Genomic DNA, 21124 nt, shown 5'->3' on the forward strand with positions numbered 1-21124 from the left:
ATTCTTCCAATTCTTTATATTTAAATCATTATTTAAATGTATTTATTGTTTAAAAACAGTTTCACCAAAGCTTATCCATCCCTGAGTTAAGTCCCCATCTGCTGACACCTCGAAGTGGAATACTGTTATGGTTAAATTTTAATTGGGTGCCACTAGGTGAAATAGGTGATGGGGATTAAGGAGGGCACTTGTGATGAACACTGGGTGATGTATGGAAGTGCTGAATCACTATATTGTACATTTGAAACTAACGTAACGCTGTATGTTAACTGAAATGAAAATAAAAACTTAAAAATAAATAAATAAATAGGGTGCCATTGGCTTAGTGGACAGCACGAAGGTGGCCAGAAAAGAGACGTCACAGGATTAAGAGGTAGTGAAAGTGGTAACACATTGGCAAAACTGTCGTCTGGATAATTTGGAAGGCACACCAAGTACTTACTAGCTTTGGCACTCTAAGGGAAATTGTTGAAGAGTTCATGATCACTGGCTTTTACTTGTAATTCCTTTGCTTTCAGCAATAGTTGAGCTCCGGGATCGAGCAGCCAGGATTAGAAACTTAGTTTTCCTTGCCTTCAAATTCTCAAATTTTATGACCTGAGCTGCTGTCTTTTCTGGTTTAATTGTGGCATGGGAATCTTTTTTTCTTTTATACTGTATTTTATTTAGTCATTTTTTTCTATTTTGGGAGCTAATTTCCTTTCAATATTGAATCTTTGGTCTCACAAATCTCATGCTGACTGTAGCCCAAATTCTCTCAAATTCTATTTTTTAGCCCAGCACTTGCAGACTAGTGACCTGTGTTAGATGCTCACTAAATGTTGGAGGATTTGAATAGAGTATAGATGCCTCACTGAAAGTAACTGATTGGCAAACCACTATATTACAGAGTGTTCTTATAACGCAATATTATGCATCTGTTTAAAATGGGATCTATAAAGAACTTTTTTTTAAGCAGAGAACTTTTAATGACCCTGGAGAGGATCTGTGAAATATTCATGAGTGAAAAAGCAGACCTAAAAATAATTGTTTAAGGTGAAAGCATAAAAATAGGACTATTCAGGAATGTTAAATATAAACAAAAAATATGTCGTTTGTGTGTGTGTGTGCAATACTGAAGTACACATAATGGAACACTATTCATCCTATTTTCAAATAGGGTTTGACAAAGTATAATCAAGAATGTGAGGAGGATACAGGGTTTGAGAAGGAGCCAGTCGGGGGCACCTGGGTGGCTAAGAGGTTGAGCGTCTGCCTTTGGCTCAGGTCTTTAACCCCGGGGTCCTAGGATGGAGTCCCGCATCAAGGTCCCTGCAGGGAGCCTGCTTCTCCCTCTGCCTGTGTCTCTGCCTCTCTGTGTCTCTCATGAATAAATAAATAAAATCTTAAAAAGAGAGAGAGAGAGAGAGAGAGAGAGAGAGAGAAAGAGCCAGTGGGATAAATGTCGTCAACTGCAGAACATTTTAAGGAAAGGAAAATCTTGAACTAGATTTTTCCAAGATACAAGCACATATGCCTGGAAGGAAGAAAGGTGGGCAAGCCAGGCCCTGGGGTTCAGAAGGCGATGATGGAAAGCCTCTCATCCAGAGGACAGCAGGGTGTCAGTGTACTCTTGGCACCCAAAGAACTTGGTTCACACTCTGACCCCATCGTTTCCTGCCCTGTGCAATTAATCTCTTTAGCCTTTATGTTCTTACCTGTGAAATGGGGTTAAAACTAGTTCACAACCAAATGACTCACAAATAAGACATCACACATAAAAGCCCTTACTTGGAAGGGTCCGGCTGTCCAAACCACAGTAGTGTTACTATTATTTGTTGGTTATAGCAAAGGCCAAGAGAAAGACAAGGGCTCTGTGAGCAACAGACTCCAAATTCACGTGTAAGCCTTTCTGTGGGCTGCTGAGGGGGTGGCAAGGTGGGCCAACACATTTTACACGATCTTGTACTTCCCGTCAATCCCTCAGTAACTGCAGGCTGCCAAAGCTCTTTAACCTGTTACCTGGTTGCCCTTATCAGCCACCATGCTTTGGTGAACTGGGACCGTTTCACTGCTGCTGCTGCTGCTGCTGCTTCTTTAAGATTTTATTTACTTATTTTGAAAGAGAGTGAGAGAGACAGAGAGAGAGAGAGAGAGTGCACAAGCAAAGAGGAGGGTCAGAGGGAGAGGAGAAGCAGACGCTCTGCTGAGCAGGGAGCCTGATGCAAGATTCGATCCCAGGACCCTGAGATCATGACCTGAGCCGAAGGCAGATGCTTAACCAACTGAGACCCACAGGCGCCCCCTTTCACTGCATCTTCTTTGGACTACTTGGCAGCATCTAATGATGATGTGGCTCAGGGGCTGTCAAATCTGGCCCAAGACTGAAGCTAAGGGCCTACTTCCTTTAGTGAATTTCACCATCATAACTAAATTCTATACATTCTCTGCCCTCTGCCTCCAGTATAATTAATTTATTGATTGAAGATTTTATTTATTTATTCATGAGAGACACACAGAGAGAGGCAGAGACACAGGCAGAGGGAGAAGCAGGCTTCTTATGGGGACCCCGATGCAGGACTCGATCCCTGGACCCTGGGATCATGCCCTGAGCCAAAGGCAGACACTCAACCACTGAGACACCCAGGTGCCCCCTTCAACATGATTTAAAACTAACTCTGTGCTGCCTGCCACTCTAGCCACTATTAAGTTTCTCCAGATGTGCATATGTGTGTTCACACATAGAGAATAGGCTTACCGATTTTCTCATAAACTAAGTTCCCAGTGGAAACCTTGAAGGCCTAGAATAAATTCATCTCCTATCCCAAAATATTGCTCCAAATCCAGCCGTTGAAGGCATAATTTTCAGCAAATTATTACATGCCAAAAAGCTGCCTGTATTTTCTGAAGAACACAAAAGAGCACTTCGGTTTCTAGAATAATTTAACATAAGCTTCAGAATGATCACTAGACAAATGGGTTTCATTTGCTGAAGAGGAAATTACTATTCTCCACATTTTAAAAACATCTCTCATGATGATAGATATTTGTTTCCAACAAATAAGAAATGTTGTGGAGTGAGGGTGGGAGGGGAAGAGAAGGTTCAGGAAGCCCACCTGAGCTAGAGCAGACTCTCGGATCCAGTGAGCTGTGTATGGCATGTGTGAAGTTCATGGGAAATGGGCAGCTGTTCCCGGGCCAAGTACAAGAGTTTGTCTAACCTGTTCCTGGGGACTTGCGTCAGCACAAGAGAAGCAAGTGAAGCTGGACTTTGATCCGGGCTTCCCTGCAATAATAGGACTGGAGACGGAGCTGTGGAGAAGGGAACATTGACAGCCTGAAGACCAGACACTTCTGATTTGCTGATTTCTGGTAGATGCTGAGGTCCTGGGTGGCAAATGTGATTGTATTCTGAATATTTTATTTCCCAATATCTGAGGCTTCATTCTGTTGCTGTTCCCTAATACGGAGAGAGCATTGAGCATCTGTGATCTCTTTTTGAGAAATTCACAGAACGAGTCTTGCTGATAGAGATCTAGTCACCACCCTCTGTCTTTTATGTGCTTTTGGTGTACTGTATTTTTCAACTGGATTTCAGCGTTCTCAACAAACCAATGTGGTGAGCCAAACGGTACCTCCTCCACGAGGTTGCATGAGCAATGGCAGTTGCAACAGCAACAGCTAGGCAATATATTTGAGAGATGTCACCTCATTCATATGCCTCTTTGAGCATTGAGGCTGGCTGACCACATACATACACACAAGAGACTTGAACAATGAGCTCGGCTTCTGACTGCCAGGAAGCTAAGACCAGAGTATCTTTTTTTTTTCTTCTTTTTCAGTCTCTCCAGAGAGCTAAAGTTTGGAAATGATCAGCAGTGTGCGGTTGGGCTAAAGCCCTTTCACATTTTAGTAGTCTCTAGTTCCAAAGTTCAGACTGATACAAGCTTCCAAAACAGAGAAACTGTATTTGCCAATAGCCTATATTGTCCCAAACTTCAGAATTTTCTCCACTGTCTTCAAGACAAGAACCCAACAGAATAAAAAAAATCAACAAGAGAAAAACCACATGCACGCACGGAGACACAAACACACTAGGTGAAAGAGAAAGAGGTGTAAATCAAAATACAGTGACGTTCCTTAAGAAGTTTTTACTTTTCGTCTTTTTCTTTTTAATTATGAGACAGTCCCTAAAAGAGAACAATTTTTACAAGTCACTTCCAAGACATCTGAACAGCTGCCTTCTAAACTGTACTAGCAAGAATTGGCATGACTATTTGCGAAACAGATTAAAACTTTCCGTACTGTTAAGCTCTAACGGCTGCATCACGGATTTCAGAAGTGAGGAAAACACCTTCTAAATTATAAAGAGTTGAGCTGAAGTGATCACTTTTCCCACCGATAATTAAATCCCAATATAGCTTGGTATCACATCTTTTATTCACGAACAAGGCTTTGGAAAACCACATGTTAGCAACAGAAGACAGATCTATGGGAGTACTAAAAATGAACGCCACTCAGTAATTACAGGCATTTCTGGCAGATTGGAGGCAGACAGGAAAGAGGCCCGTATATCACAGCACATCAGGGGGTTATGGATGCTTGTTACGGGGCTGGCACAAACACACCCCCTCTATCAGAAGACTATTCCTTCTACAACTACCAGGGAACTGGTGATACTGGGAATCATCATTTCTCTTCTTTCTCTCTCTTGTTTTAAGATTTTGTATTTATTCATTTGAGAGAGAGAGAGAGAGAGAGCGCGTGCACGCACAAGCAAGGGGAGCAGCAGGCAGAGGGAGAAGGGAGCTGAACAGGGAGCCTGATGCAAGGCTCGATCCCAGGACACTGGGATGCTTAACCGACTGAGCCACCCAGGTGCCCCAAGGGAGTCATCATTTCTTAAGAAAGACACCCTTCCTTCAGAGAGCTAGTCCATCAGGAGCTACCGGACCTTCCCCCCCTTATGAGTAGCTCCATTCCATTAGTTTCACTTCTGACCAGCAAGTTCAAGTTCCTCAGCCTTATGTTATTAAATCTGCCCATAAAACTGTCTTCCATGAACGACCAGGTAAAAAATTTAAAAAGCAGATTCCTTGAACAGACTGATTTGAATAGAAGAATCTGACAATATGGTAAGTGGCATTAGTGATATTCTCAGTTTTTGGGTTAAGAAATACATGTGTGGGGGGGATCCCCGGGTGGCGCAGCGGTTTGGCGCCTGCCTTTGGCCCAGGGCGCGATCCTGGAGACCCGGGATCAAATCCCACATCGGGCTCCCGGTGCATGGAGCCTGCTTCTCCCTCTGCCTATGTCTCTGCCTCTCTCTCTCTCTCTGTGACTATCATAAAAAAGAAAAAGAAATACATGTGGGGGGGGGCGCTTGGGTGGCTCCGTGGTTGAGCATCTACCTTTGGCTCAGGTCATGGTCTCGGGGTCCTGGGATCAAGTCCCACATTGGGTTCCCGACGGGGAGCATGCTTCTCCTTCTGCCTATGTCTCTGCCTCTCTCTGTGTGTCTCTTATGAAAAAATCAACAAAATCTTAAAAAAAAAAAAAAGGAAATACACATGGGGCGGCTGATGAAAAAAGACACTAATATATTATATATTTGCACGAACTGTAGTTTGCACCAGGCAGTAGTTACTGAAATAGGCAATAGAGAGTAGTGTCCAAATGCCTACAGCACTGCCTACCATGACAGAGACAAATTTCTGAACTACATTCTTTGGTAGGTAGAAGGAAATAGAACACCAGAGTTGTTATCATTAATTCCAGAAACAGACACAGCCATCCAGAATGCTTTTCACCGGTTAAAAAGAAGAAAAATGACATGTGAGCAGACTCATAGAGGTGATGAGAGTGGAGGACAAATGCTTAGTTTTGGGAGAACTTATTAGGCATCAGGTCTTTATCATTATTTATTATCTGGAATTGGCCACAGGAGGTCAAATGAGCGCCTCTATCGAGACTGAAAAAGACCTTTATTTCATAGCCTCATTAGTGTTTCAGTGGTCTTGGTAGTGAGAATTAATTCCAGAGTAAGTCAGTGTACCAAATATATATACATATATGCATATGTATCCGATATTTTTAAGCATACTGATGTTTCTCATTTCCTCCAGTAGAGGTCAGGAAATAGCAGTACAGGAATATGAAAAACTATGAACCAAGAGAATATTTTCCGGTGACTTTCTCTAGCTAGGATTATGGAAGGGTCTTTAAATTGCTTTTCTTTACTCATCTTTTCTAATTATATTTTTCCTTTTGTAATAATTAAAAAGCAACAACATTTATCTGAAATTTTATAAGGAGCATTATATTTTATACGGGCATACGTATTTACCCGATATCGGGTCAGAGATACTGCTTAATTATTTTAATTTTTTTTCCTTAGCCGCACATAGATTATTTGAAATCGTCTAGGAAAGCAGCACATGTGGCCATCACTCTGAAAAATTATTTCAGTGTAACATCATTTCCGCAATTGATGACTGTGAGCAATCTCTTTCAAATAAGGAACTTAACGTCAGCCGTAAGATAACCAGAAGAACACAGCATCCTGGGCATAGCTTCTGACTGCCAAGAAACCCGGCACACACAAAGACATAGAAAGGAATATAATCTCTAGTCATCTCCTTTGTCTGGAAAAATCTAAAAGCGATCCTAGTGTTCCGGGAAGTCAGTCTCTGCGTCTTCCATATTAGGACAAGGAGGACAAAGAAATTGGTCAACGTGACCTACATTTAAAAGCAAGGAATCCAATGAAGGATGTTTACGAAGCTTGTTGATTGATGTTCAACAAATTGCGCTATCACAATGCTACATTTTCATTTCTAATTCATGTGCCTCTTTTTCTGCTAGACACAGATGGAAGCAAGGTGAAAAGGCTTATAAAACAAAATCTGAAGGTCAACCAAAACATTTATGTATAAATGAAGGAAACCTTTTACCTCATTGTACCAAGTTAGATGATTTTTATTTCCTGTTTTATTAAATGATTCATAATGTACAATCTGCTATTTGTCCTTCTTGATATTATCATTCACAAATAATATAAGGGAGTCTACATTGTTAGTGTAAATTAAAATGGACTACTCCTGGTTTCTTCTGTCTACTAAAGGGATGATTTCTACAGGTGAGAAGTATGTCTCTGTACTGCTCACTTCCACCTGCAAAGGCAAGTATGGAAAAGAGGGAAAGCTGAAGTTTAAAACCTCTGCCAGTTCCCCACGGGACTCCGGGGAGGGACCCAGAGTAGGTGACTCTCTGTTTGTCAGAGAACAATAGTGACTTTTTGGACCAAGACGAAGATGCTGGGAAAATAAGGATCAGGAAGATATGAGAAGACCCTGAAGACAGCAACGCGGTGAGTGACTTGGATGCACAAAGTGTGGCCAGTGAGAAGTCCCCAGGGGGCTCACTGGTCTAAGAGCTCATTAGAGTAAGAATGTCTCATATTCAATTCTAAGCTATTTGTGTTTCTGCAGTGAAACCCTCCACTCCCATTGCTCGACATGTCAGTCAAGTTTGTTGCCCACATATGCTTGGGTTGTTCTGAAGAAAATAAAGATAAAGTGGTGAATTTGGGGCCACGTGGGTGGCTCAGTGGTTGAATGTCTGCCTTTGTCTCAGGTTGTGATCCCGGGGTCCTGGGATCCTTGCAGCGAGCCTGCTTCTCCCTCTGCCTATGTCTCTGCCTCTCTCTCTGTCTCACATGAATAAATAAATAAAATCCTTAAAAAAAAAGAGGTGAATTTGAACACAGGTTGGCATGGAGCAAAGGGAAGACAAGAGACACAGGCTATAAGACATGAATGAGCTTAGGTGTCATGGAAGCAGGAACCGTGAGCCACAAATGATCATGGGAAGGACAGACCCAGTAACCTCAGAAATTTTGGGGAGGTCAATGGAACTTCTCCATCAATCCAAAGATGGAATTTGGGACTTGGGCCACTTTTATGTGAATCTCCAAAGAACAGTAATCTTAGATGATATATAGGATACAATGACAAAATTTCAAAATATTACATTAGGCATATTACACTTTTCATAATATGAAGTCTAGGGCAGCATTTATAAAGCTGTACACAAGTTTTTATGACACATGAAAGAGCCCAGGTATTTAAATAGTGGCATTAATAAATCAATTACAAACATTTTTTCCTTATTAGTTTTGTCAAACTTTGTGCCAAATGGGCAATACCACTTTGTCAGTAGCCTTCCTAAACAGGTTAGAATTCCCACCCAATTACCCTTTGATGACAGTGAAAACATTCTCAGAATGGTTGAAATACATGTATAAAATACATGTGCATCATTCAGGAATGCAGTAGATTCTCTGAGTGAAAGATCTGCAATTCACATATGGAAAGACCCATAGAGAAGTCTTCAAACCCTTCAAAGGCTGGCCCAGGCTTACCTTTACATGATGGATGAGACGCTCTACTTCATTCACTTTGTAGGTCTCCAATCCTAGCTCCTTGGCTAACCTTAAGATACGATTCTGAGTTGGCCCAACATAAGATCCTCCAAGGTCCAAATATTTAACCTTTTGGTTCTGTTTTCCCACAGAAAAAAAAATAAAAATAGTTGTGAAAATCTTTTTCCTAAGACAGAAAAAAAGAGCAAATAAGCAAATTGGCATTTCACATGTTATAGACACACCTTGAGGTGTATCCATGGAAAATGGGATTTTGTTTTCATTCACATGACTTAGTTATTAAACCATTCTTTACCTTAAAACAAACTGGATTGAACTTTAAATAGGCAACAGACTTCTGAACCCCATCACTCACAATATATACCATATCATGGTTTGGTTTTTAGTGCCTTGAATTTGTGAGCTATGAATTAGTGGTTAAATTTCTCTTTATTTAGTAGTTCAGGCAAATTTTGAGACACTTAAATGCTAGAGAAAACCAAACAATCACTTCTTATGTGGTTAATCCAGACATTTGAAAGATAGCATGAGGGAACATTTGGCCATAAATTGAACCTTAGATATTGCTCTTATATGTTTATAGGCAAGTTTTCTATATGGTTACACATCTATCAGCTTCACTTCCAATGACTAAGGACCGATCCTTGAAGAAGGAACTAGAAAACCTCCCTATGTCTGAAGGTGTCCAAGCATAATCAAATACCTATTAGGTAGAAGGCCCTCCTCTCCTGTTGTTTGTCCATTTGTCATCTAGCTCCACCACTCCACCACGCTCCCAAAGATAACAGAAGTTTCACAAAGATGGGAATCTTTATTTTATTCACTGATGTATCCCAAGCACCTCCTTACTGGTGCCACTGGGCAAGTGCCAAGCATCATGAAGTTAGAAAAGAGACAGAAGGGACGCCTGGGTGGCTCAGTGGTTGAGTGTCTGCCTTTGGCTCAGGTCGTGATCCTGGGGTCCTGGGACTGAGTCCCACATCAGGCTTCTCACAGGGAGACTGCTTCTCCCTCTGCCTATGTCTCTGCCTTTCTCTGTGTCTCTCATGAATAAACAAATAAAATCTTTTTTTTTTAAAGAGAGAGAGACAGAAGAAAATATTGGAAACAGTAAAAAATTGAGAGAGAGGCTGTGGGACGCCTGGGTGGCTCAGTGGTTGAGTGTCTGCCTTGGCTCAGGGCATGATCCTGGGGTCCTGGGATCGAGTCCTGCATCAGGCTCTCCACAGGGAGCCTGCTTCTCCTTTTGCCTGTGTCTCTGCCTCTCTCTGTGTGTCACTCATGAATAAATAAATAAATAAATAAATAAATAAATAAATAAATAAATAAAATCTTTAAAAAGAGAGAGAGGCTGTGGAGAATGTTTCAAAGTAATTTCCACTCTCTTAACAAGAGTCTAATGAAATTCAAGACTTTTAGAAAAGAAAAAAAATACCCAGCTTCAGTCCCACATTTCTTCATCCTCATCCTTAATGTCTTACCCTGATGGTGTAAGTCCTGCCTCCCACTCGGTCCCGGGCCTCCAGAACAACCACGTTCAGGCCAAAATCATGCAGAAGTTTGGCTGCTGCCATGCCTGGGGGAAAATACAATAAGAAATCACAGTCAAACACTGCACAGTGACTCCAGGTAAGCGCCTCACGTTGATGCCGATGAGAAAAGTCCCTGTTGGCTCACACACATGGCTTACTGTTACTACACCTTACAGGTGGCTAGGGTTTCTCAGTAGAGGCCCAGATTCCAAGGCTGAGAAACCAAGTGCTATTTCAAGTAAGAACAAAAGAGACTTAATTTTTGGGAATGTCTCAAATCATAAAAAAAATCTTTGGTCACTATACCAACATGTCTTATCTCTAAGGACTAAGTTGCATGACTACATATCTGACAACACAAATGAAAAAACACAAGGCCACACTTCAGAGAAATGGATAAGCCCCAGTAGGCACTGGACCAAATGTAGCCATTGACTTCATCCTCAAGGTAAATCTGAAAAACTGGTAAGTCAGGAGAAAAGCAGGCTTTCAAAGCATCTGAGAGGACCTAGAATTTACTGTTAAATTCTGTATTAATGCAAACTTCTGGAAGGTGATGTAAAGTTTCAAAACCAAGGACATAAAATTCAATCTCCTATGTGTCCTAGTTCCGCACGTGACCCATCACCAAAGAATGCAATGATCCCATGCATTCATTCATTTAATTATTAATGTAGTAAAAAAATGCCTACACATTCTCACCACCATGAATTTAACTCAACCTCTATCCTCATTTTATTGAGGAAAACTTACATACGATAAACTTTATTCAACGACTTCAATGAGTTTTGACGAAGTACAAAGCTTACTATAGAGTCCATATATTTTGCTTTTGGCATAAGTACATTCTAGGTGTAGTTTTTGACAACAGAGATCTTAAAATCTTGCATCTTCAAAACCAGGCTTACAGAGTCCAGTAAGATTGTTCTCAGACTGGAGAACTCTGGAGCTCTTACCATGATGACTGAAGTTCCTCAGTTCTAATCACCTTCATCATTTGCCTTATGAGATCAAACAAAATCAAGAAAACGCCAAGACACTGGGCCTTACAGACAAATGAAAACAGCTTCCATCTTGTCTTTTAAAGATAAGAGTTCTGGGATTTTTAGACACACACCCCCCCCCCCCCAGTGCAAAAAGAGAGAGAGAGAGATTCCTATAAAAAGAACTAATATTCATTGGATGCTCACTACCATTTGAGACACCGTTCTAAGTGTTATACTAATTCAGTGAACTGTCACAACAACAACCCATTCAGAAGAGGTACTATTGATCTCGTTTTAGGGCCGAGGACACTTAAACACGCAAGATCCCACAAGGAGCCAGCAGGCAGAGCCAGGCAGCTTCACTCTAGGGTCAGAGTTTGTAACCACACGTACTGCATTTCACGGGGACTCAGAGCCATCATCTTCAGAGATCACATCTTTCAATTTCTGCTCCAGGGGGAAATTACATTTCAAAAGATAGTTCACTTTATTTGGCTCAACTTGTTTTTAAAACACACTTGTATCTTGTGGTTTGATAAGAATCCGTATAACATAAAATACTAGCCCACCGCCAAAGCCATAGCAAGAAGCTGAGGCTTCGTTCACTGTCTATCAGCTATCCTAAAAGAGGAAACTCATTTTTTAAAAGAGGCCGATCTGACATTTCATTATTTGAGTTCATCTGTCTCTCCAAGCCCTGTCCTTGGAGGCGGGGCAGGGCTTTCAGCTGGCGGCAGGGTAAGGGTCCCAAAGTCCTCGGCCACCCACACACAGTGTGCACAGCACTGCACAATCGGATCATTTGGAAAGATACCGTTTGGATTTTTTTTTTTAACTCCAGTGCTAGTTTTACCTTCACCAGGAAAAAAAAAGGAAAATATTTCTATTTATTTTTTAAACATTTCTATTTAGATTCAAAACTGCAGACAATTCAATGCCATTTCTCTTATCAGCATCAGTTCGACAAATGAAATATGAAATAACATGCAGCCATAGTAACCGCTGTTATCAGGGAATTCAGACGGACCCGCTAAGCGTGCTGAGGCTTAAACAAAGGGATTCAGAATGAATTACAACATTGCCCATGCACACTAGCATTTTCTATTCTACAAAAGGCACTGTCTTTTGGTCCGCGCAGTTACTCAGTAGTATCTGATGCTAAACATGAGCAGTTATTAAAACAAGCAAGGTCTTATCAGACCATACAATAGAGACTTCTCCGTGCCCATGTGCCTTAAAAAGTCATATACAGAAAATTATAAAAATATCTTTAAATAGGGCAACATGAAAATATGTGGCTGGAAATACTTTATAACTGGTCTAACAGTCACAGGGGTGGGGGGCAGTTTTCAATTGCTTCTTGGGTATCAATTGGCAAAAACTGATTTGAAAAATGATTGGTCCAAGTTTGGGGGGCTTAAGGAAGTCACTGCAGTTTAGGAGGAGGGAATTTCAAGGGACCTAAGAAGCTGAGGACTTGGGAATCTGGTCAGGAGGTGATTAAGGGGGCGCCTGGGTGGCTCAGTGGTTGGGCGTCTGCCTTCGGCTCAGGTCATGATCTAGGGGTCCTGGGATCAAGTCCCGCATCAGGCTCCCTGCCCTGAGGGGAGTCTGCTTCTCCCTCTCCCTTTGCCCCTCCCCCTGCTTGTGCACTTGCTCTCTCTCTCTCTCTCTCTCTCTCTCTCAAATAAATAAAATCTTTAAAAAATAAATTAAGCAGTAGCTCTCCAGAGGTTCCTCACTGGTGACTAGGGGAAGGATGATGGTTTCACTGATGGAAGAATAAGCAAAGCCACCCCAGCTTACAACAAGGTCATTTCTCAAGAGTTCACTCGCCTGCCAGTTGTTGGAAACTTTTAACGCATTTTGCCATAGAACAAAAATAGGAGGGATGATCCATTTTGGGAAGTCTGGGAATCTTAAAATGCAATACCATGGTGAAAAAAAAGAAAAAAAAAACACCCCAAATCAGAAAGCAGCAGACATACATTTGCCCGAAAAACACTAGACAACGTGACTGGAACTGTTTAAACACTTACACAACCATTTCCGGACACAAGTTAAAAAACAATAGCAGTTTTTTAAAAAGAAAATATTCACAGTAGTAACGGCTGCCGTCGTAAAGCATCGGGCACTTGTTTTGCTCTGTGCGAAGCATTTTGCAAGCAAAGCTTGTCTGGTCTTCACAATGAGAAGAGGTATTATTATTCTCATTTTAAAAAGAAAAGAAATGGAGGTTTGGAGACATTCACTGACTTGCCATTGATTACACACTCGGTAAATGGCCGGGTCAGAGTTCAGCCCCAAACCCGAACTCTTAGCCGCCACCCTTGGACCAAAGAGGAAAAATTAAAAATACAGTGACCCTATTACACTGATTGATGCAAAGTATCCAAAAGCGTTTTGCTCTCCATCTAAATACAAGACCCTTAAAGTGTCAGTTTTTCTTTAAATGGTTATTTAACTTTGCAGACTAATTTAGGAGCGAGCTTATAATCGCTTTGTACTTTTAAAAAGTTAATTAAACCGGAGATTAACATGCAGGATCAATTAATATTTTACAAACGAATCATCATTGGCACATTCAGAAGCAGCCCCTCTGAGCCCCTGACAGGCCCCTGATAAGATCAGCTCATTTGTTGACTCCAGATGGTGCAGTGTCCGTGGTATTTTGGCTCAAAGAGTCTTCCTTGGATGAATGATGAATAGCACGGCACACCCGAGTAATAATGGACTAATGCCTAATGCCATGAAATCATAAAAATACGGCATCCTTCTTATCAGGCAGTTTATTTGGAAGAAAGTTTCATTAAAATGATGACTAGCTCGATTATCTGGAGCCCTCAGTTTGGATTAGACATGGAACTTATTTTAAATATCTAAAAATCAGTGGCGCACTGCATTATTAGCATTTGATGCTTCCAAGTTTTTGTGTCACAGAAAAAGACCCAAGAGTTAGATGATGCAGGAGACTAGAAAGTACTGGTAACAAAAGGGGTTTCTTCAAGGTGTCTTAGAAGCATTGGAGGGTTTAGGATGGGGAGGGAAGAGAAAAATCATAATCACCACTTGCCTCATGCTTTGCTTTGTGAATCTGGCTCATGCCCTCCATGTCAAAACCCAATATTTAACAAAACTTTTTTCAGAGTTTTTAAATGCAAAGCTAATTGTTTTGAAAACATTACTGGGATCCCTGGGTGGCTCAGTGGTTTAGCGCCTGCCTTCAGCTCAGGGTGTGATCCTGGAGACCCGGGATCGAGTCCCACATCAGGCTCCCTGCATGGAGCCTGCTTCTCCCTCTGCCTGTGTCTCTGCCTCTCTCTCTCTCTGTGTCTGTGTCTCTCATGAATAAATAAATAAAATCTTTTTTTAAAAAAAGAAAAAAAACATTATGAAACATCGGTACTTCAATACCATGGAAGGATTTTTTTTCTCAGTCTAAAGCTACCCACCCTCCAAAAAAGTATCATGTTAACCAAAATTGACAAAGAAAGTCGCTGTACCTCAAAGCATCTCTAACCTTATAACCCTGGTAAGAGATATAAGCATTCCCCCAGGAAGGATGAAAGCCAAAAATATGTAGATAGCCCTCGATACCTCTGTCACTTCTGACAAAGGAATGGTTTTATAAGAAAATTCTAGAAACAACCAAGTGACCTTCTGATCAAAGAACTGGGATTCTTTGATGTCACTAAAGAGAATGCCTTTTAGTTATTTAACACAAATACACACACACGCACACACACACACACACACACCACAAAGGGCCTGGGGTAAGATGAAAATATTCCCTTTGTGAAATGAATTCATTACAGGAAAGTGGTATTTGTAGATGGAATTCAGTTGTTAATTGCTGAACTTTTCAGCACAGAGAGGAGAGGCAGGTAAGACAGCACAAAACAGCTAACACTTTGAGCACTGACTGTATGCCAGTTCTATTCCAAGTGTTTTACATATAAGAATTTATCCTTTTGGGGTACCTGGGTGGCTCAGTGGTTGGGCATCTGCCTTTGGCTCAGGGTGTGATCCCTGGGGTCCTGGGATCAAGTCCCGCATTGGGCTCCCCACAGGGAGCCTGCTTCTCCCTCTGCCTGTGTCTCTGCCTCTCTCTGTGTGTCTCTCATGAATAAATAAATAAAATCTTTAAAAAAAAGAATTTATCCTTTCAACAACTCTACGAAGTGGGTAGATATAGAACATGAAGTGCAGAGAGGCCAAGTAATGTGCCCAAGGTCACACAGCTAACAAGTGGCAGAGCAGTATTCAAATCCAGGCACTCTGACTCCAGATAACGAACATCCCAGCAGCCATCCTCGTACTAAAGGGTGAAACACTGAGAGCCTTGCATTAAACATCACCGACCGTACAAGCATCAGGGCCTTTGTGTAAATTACAGGAAGAGGCACACACCCTGCAGGTAAGTTTCAAAATGGCATCTTTCCTTTAGGTGAAGCCAGGGCACCTCGGTGCAAATGGCTTGGTTGGCAGAAAGTGGGCTGGATCGCACTCTCTGTCCCTGCATCAGGCCAGCAACATCGTGCAGGGCATTGCCTGAACAGATTATGCTGTGGCCTTGAAACTCAGAAAACTTCTTTCCTGAATGATAAGAATTTAATTATCTGTTCTTTGTCTCCTCAAAGCTAGGACACAGTTGGCACTTGTGCGATTATGGAATGGATTCATTTAACACCCTCAACAAAGATGACACTTAATTAGTCAATAAATAAATAAATGGCTGCAATGGTGTCTATGTAAACATAGTATATTTAATATAGTATAAGAAACTAAAATATTTGCACACACTGAAACTGATTTCCTCTGGTCATACCAGAAATGATAAAGAGGTGCATCTGGGTGGCTTAGTCGGTTGAACATCTGACTCTTGGTTTTGGCTCAGGTGATGACGCAGGGTCAGGAGATCATGCCCCGCGTCGGACTTCATGCTCAGCATGGAGTCTGCTCTCTGTCTCTCTCTCTCCCTCCCTGCTTGCACTCTCTCTCTCTCAAATAAACAGATAAATCTCAAAAAAAAAAAAAAGGTAAAGGATACTTTGGCGTTTTCAAAGAGAAAGAACTGGAAAGAAAGAGCCAACTGATAATATTAATCATTTTACATTTGTACAGCACTGTAGTTTCCTATATTCACAAACATTCAGTCCTTAACATGACCTCTGAGGCTGGCATTATTATTCCTGTTTTTTAGATTAAAAACTGGAGGCTGAGAGAGATTCAAAGGCTCACTCAGCATTATACAACCAGCTATGGCTGGGCTAGATCTAAAATCCAGTTCTATTTCTATGTGCTATGTGTTTTTCATCAGTCACATAACTTCCTATAATATACAATGGCCTATGTTAAATAAAATTCTCCAAGCATACCAAATTTTAAAATTAAAATATATCTTTATTCCTTCTCTTGGAAAGAATACATGGATAAAAATCACCTGCAGCCTGTCAGTGCCCAAAGTCCTGAAACCATATCGTTACAGGATGATCTGAAAGCTTCTGGAAAAATGCAGTGCCCTCAAGGTCAGCTCTCCTGAATTATTGCTTAAGTGCTTTGGCCGAACAGTTCTTTCTCCTTAGGTACAGACCGACTTTTCTTTCCTGAGAACACACCAATCACAACTTTTTGGAAAATAGAGGCAACATGACATAAACCAAGCATACCAACGAGTACTGCCATTTGGATCACTGAGAAGCAAAGTCTAGAATTGGACTACTCACATCTTGCTCACAAATATGAAAAAGATAGATTCCAAGCCTTCTTGGAAGCTCTTTGCTTTGTTTTCTCTAAGATAGACAAAACATATAACAGAAAAAACAAATGACAATTGCTTCTAAAGTAAAGGAGACCTTTACGAAAGCCTCAGGCCATGGGATGATTTATGCTATTGAAAAGAATAAAAAACATCAAGCGTTTGTGAGTTTCCATAGAAACCTTTCTCCGGATGACACTAGAATAACATTGCTTCCAAGGCCTTTCAGAATATGTCTAAAGCCATAAAAATTGTTTCTTCATCATGCCTTTATATGTAAATGGTTACATTTTCTTAAAATGTCAGCAATCTTCATAAATCTTATTTCATAATCAAGCCTTTGTCTTTACCCTTTTTTGTTGAAAAGGAGTGGGATAGCTTCTGTATATTGTAACAGAGGTGGACAAACTTTGTTTTTACTTTACCTCAACATGGAGGCCCATGAAAAATAAATGCAAACCCAGAAATTACAGGTTTGTTTTCTCAGTTTTTTAAATGAAGATTATAATGCACAAACTTTATTATAGAAAACTAAACTTTTAATTCACCTGCCTCAAATCCTTTTGGGAAATTCCATGGAATACATATAAATAAGGGGATTAAGAGTACACTTATGACAAGCACTGTGTAAAAATGCACAGAATTATTGAATCACTATATTACACTCCTGAAACTAGCGGAATACCATACATTAATTATACTGGAACTCAAATCAGTCAATCAACCAACCAACTAATCAATAGTGATGAATAATTATAGAATCTTTAATAAGTCATAATTGGGATCTCAACAATCATTATTATCAAGCATAATTCTCAGATTAAATTTAAAAAAATTTTAAGTGATCTCTAAGCCCAACATGGGGCTTGAACTCATGACTCTGAGATCAAGAATCACGTGCTCTGCCAACTGAGCCAGCCAAGTGCCCCAGAAATGTTTTAATACTAATTTATATCAGAAAATAGTAACAGAAAACAAGGATTTATATTTACTTATCTTCAAAAATTTAAAAGATTACTGCTATGGAATCAATAATTACTACTAGCAATGTTAGACTGGTAAGAACAATTTTCCTGAGATATATCCAATCATTAGGATAGAAATTAAATACTTAAAAAAAAACCTGTTTTTTAAGTATAGAAGGTAATCATAGGATGCCATGATGCTCATGCTCTCTCTCTCTAATAAATAAATAAAATCAAACAAAAACGTGTCTTTTGTGCTTATGGGGAACAAAGAAACACTGATTTAAACAAAGCTGGTTAGTGCTCACTTGGGTAGCAGATATACTAATATTGGACCAATACAGAGAACATTAGCATGGCCCCTGCACAAGGATGACACAAATTTGTAAACAAAGCTGGTTAAGGATAGGTGTGCTCAGGTAGTTTTGGGCAAAAGGTCCTGATGTCTGTGACTTACTCTGAAATGCATCAAAAAATGAGGGATTGATAAAGAGAGAGATGGATAGATGGTTACAATGGAAAAAATCAAATTCAGCAAAACTGTTAACTATAGAATCTAGTTGGTTGGTACGTGAGTGTTGACTGTATAGTTCTCTGAAAATTTTCATAATAAGAAAATTCTGGAAAAAAAGTTAAACCAAGTGGTCAGAAGGTACAAACCTCCAGTTTTAAAATAAATAAGTCACGAGGATGTAATATACAACATGGTGACCATAATTAATAACATCATATTGATATTGGAACTTGCTAAGAGTAGATCTTAAAAATTCTCATCATAAGAAAAAAGTTTTTGTAACTATATATGGTGGATGTTAACTAGACTTGTGGCAATCATTTTGGAGATAGGGTTATAAGGGAGGTAATAGAGTTAAAATGAGGTCATTAGGTTGAGACCTAATCCAGTATGACTGGCGTCCCTTATAAAAAGGGAAAATCTGGTGATAGGCATGCACACGCAGAGAAGACCATGTGATAATGAAGGCAGAGGTCAGGGTGAAGCCTCCGAAGGCCAAGGAAATGACAAAGACTGCAACGACCAACCAGAAGCTAAGAGAAAGGCACGGGACACATTTTCCCTCCTAGTTCTCAAAAGGAACCACCCTGTGGACACCTTGATTTGGGAGTTCTCACTTACAGGCAATATATTTCTGTTGTTTTAAACTACCTGGCCTGTGGTATTTTGTTACAGCAGCGCCAGCAAACTAATACACACAAGAAATTTTATCTTCCATGGTAAGGTAATATCACTGTTAATTGAACTTACTTTGGGATAACATGGGGATAAAAGCCCTAGATGACCAGGCCAGTCTGGCATTTATGTGCCAAGGAGCTCTGGCATGTTGGCAGGGGTAAAGTGGAGAGGAGAGAAGCGGTGCTATTTGGGGACCTGAGAAATGGGGCACTAGTCCAAACAGGTGTTACGTGAGCAGTTGGGTGAGTGTCATGATAAGAGAGCTTAAGGATCTAAGTTTCAGCCTTTGAGCTGTAAGAAGCATAATAGAGAGCAATCCTTGCTGCATTCAACACAGAGCAGTAAATAATAATCAAGGTGCATCAGTCACCTAGAACCGAGGTGATGAATGAAACTTTCTGAGATATGAGTTAAGAAGTTAGCTTTGCCAATGTTAGACAATTTCCATGCTTTGTATAAATTCCATACTATTTTTAGAATGTCTAACATTAAATCTCTCATTGAACTCTACTCAAATTTAAACGACTGTCAACGCCATTTATGAAACTACTCAACTTCCTGAGAAAAATTCTGCCTTTGGAATCTCATTGCCTCTCTCAGTGCCAAGGAAAAGCCACAGCACAGGGATGCCTGGGTGGCTCAGTGGCTGAGTTATTGCCTTTGGCTCAGGGCATGATCCTGGGGTCCTGGAATTGAGTCCCCCATCAGGCTCCCCACAGGGAGCCTGCTTCTCCTTCTCCCTTTGCCTATGTCTCTGTCTCTCTGTCTGTGTCTCTCATGAATAAATAAATAAAATCTTTTTTAAAAAAAAGCCATGGCACACCCAGATATGAGAAGTTTCATCCTGCCAGCTCAGGTGCTCCTGGTCTCTGGGCACTCAGGCCAGGAGGGAAGGAAACATGGTAGCAAGGCAAGAGTGTGAACTCAACCAGAAATGGGCCACTCAGAAATGAGTGGTAGGAAAATGTGTCCATTTAGATCTTAACAATCACTTTCAAATAGAAGTCAAAGGCATGGAGGAAGCAGTTCTGGAATTAAAACATTGACCTCAATGTTACAGGCCAAGTATGGGTTTTTGTTCTTTTTTTTAAGCTTTTATTTATTTATTTATTTATTTATTTATTTATTTATTTATTTATTTGAGAGAGAGAGAGAGAGAGAGAGTGCACAGTAGGGATAGCTGCAGCCCTGCAGGCTGAGGGAGAGGGAACAGCAGACTCCTCACTGAGCAGGCAGCCTGATGCAGGGCTAGATCCCAGGACTCCAGGATCATGACCTGAGCTGGAGGTAGACCCAAGTGAGCCACCCAGATTCCCATTCTGTTTTTGTTTTTTTGTTGTTTTGTTTTAAATCCAACCTGACTCATGTTAAGGCTATAAGTCCCATCCCGAGATTGTGTAGACCTAGACCCACATAGGAGTGTGCAGATGTGTACATGCATGCTAAACTGCACAGTACACATGACCAGAAGTATCATCTGTGGTTTGAGGGTGACATGGAGGTAGCAGTGTGCAAGCTGACACTGCTCCTGTAATGGTCACTGGGGATTGAGTGTCACTCTTCTTGCCAAAATAGGGAGACAACATACAGCTACCATCCTCATGCATATTTTTTTTATTGGCTCAACTGGAACAGATCTTGTGTGCAGAATTCCAAATAGGTAAGTAAGGAGTAATAAAGAAAACGGGGGGCACCTGGGTGGCTCAGTGGTTGAGCGTCTGCCTTCAGCTCAGGTCGTGATCCCGGAGTACTGGGATAGAGTTCCACATCGGGCCCCTTGCAGCAAGCCTGCTTCTCCCTCTGCCTGTGTCTCTACCTCTCTCTCTCTCTGTCTCTTATGGATAAATAAATAAAATATTTAAAAAGAAGAAAGAAAAAGAAGAAAGAAAGAAAGAAAGAAAGAAAGAAAGAAAGAAAGAAAGAAAGAAGAAAGAAAGAAAGAAAGAAAAGAAAGAAAGAAAAGAAAGAAAGAAAGAAAGAAAGAGAAAGAAAGAAAGAAAGAAAGAAAGAAAGAAAGAAAGAAAGAAAGAAGAAAGAAAGAAAGAAAAAGAAAAGGAGGGTCCCTGGGTGGTTCAGTCGGTTAACCATCTGCCTTGGGCTCATGATCTCAAGGTCCTGGGATTGAGCCCCATATCGGGATCTCTGCTTAGTTAGGAGTCTGCTTCTCTTTCTCCCTCTGCCCCTCCCCACCACTTCTCTCTCTCTCTCTCTCTAGTAAATAAATAAAAATCTTAAAAAAGGAAAGAAAAAAAAGCGAAAGGTATGGCTC

At 40.7% G+C, this 21124-nt stretch overlaps 1 protein-coding gene and 1 non-coding gene across 2 annotated transcripts in view; one reads left to right on the forward strand and one right to left on the reverse strand.

Moving 5' to 3' along the window:
* Positions 1 to 21124, reverse strand: part of MAOB (monoamine oxidase B) — a 118454-nt gene that overhangs the window by 67244 nt on the left and 30086 nt on the right. Inside the window, exons 2-3 of the mRNA XM_025468798.3 lie at positions 9904 to 9998; positions 8402 to 8539 (exon numbers count right to left, since the gene is read on the reverse strand). Of these exons, the coding sequence (XP_025324583.1) occupies positions 8402 to 8539; positions 9904 to 9998 (233 nt within the window). The remainder of the gene's footprint in view (positions 1 to 8401; positions 8540 to 9903; positions 9999 to 21124) is intronic.
* LOC112673292 (U6 spliceosomal RNA) lies at positions 17964 to 18070 on the forward strand. Its single transcript, XR_003144723.1, has one exon. It is a non-coding gene; the product is annotated as a U6 spliceosomal RNA (small nuclear RNA).

This window comes from Canis lupus, chromosome X (assembly GCF_003254725.2).
Source record: "Canis lupus dingo isolate Sandy chromosome X, ASM325472v2, whole genome shotgun sequence".
Lineage (NCBI taxonomy): Eukaryota > Metazoa > Chordata > Mammalia > Carnivora > Canidae > Canis > Canis lupus.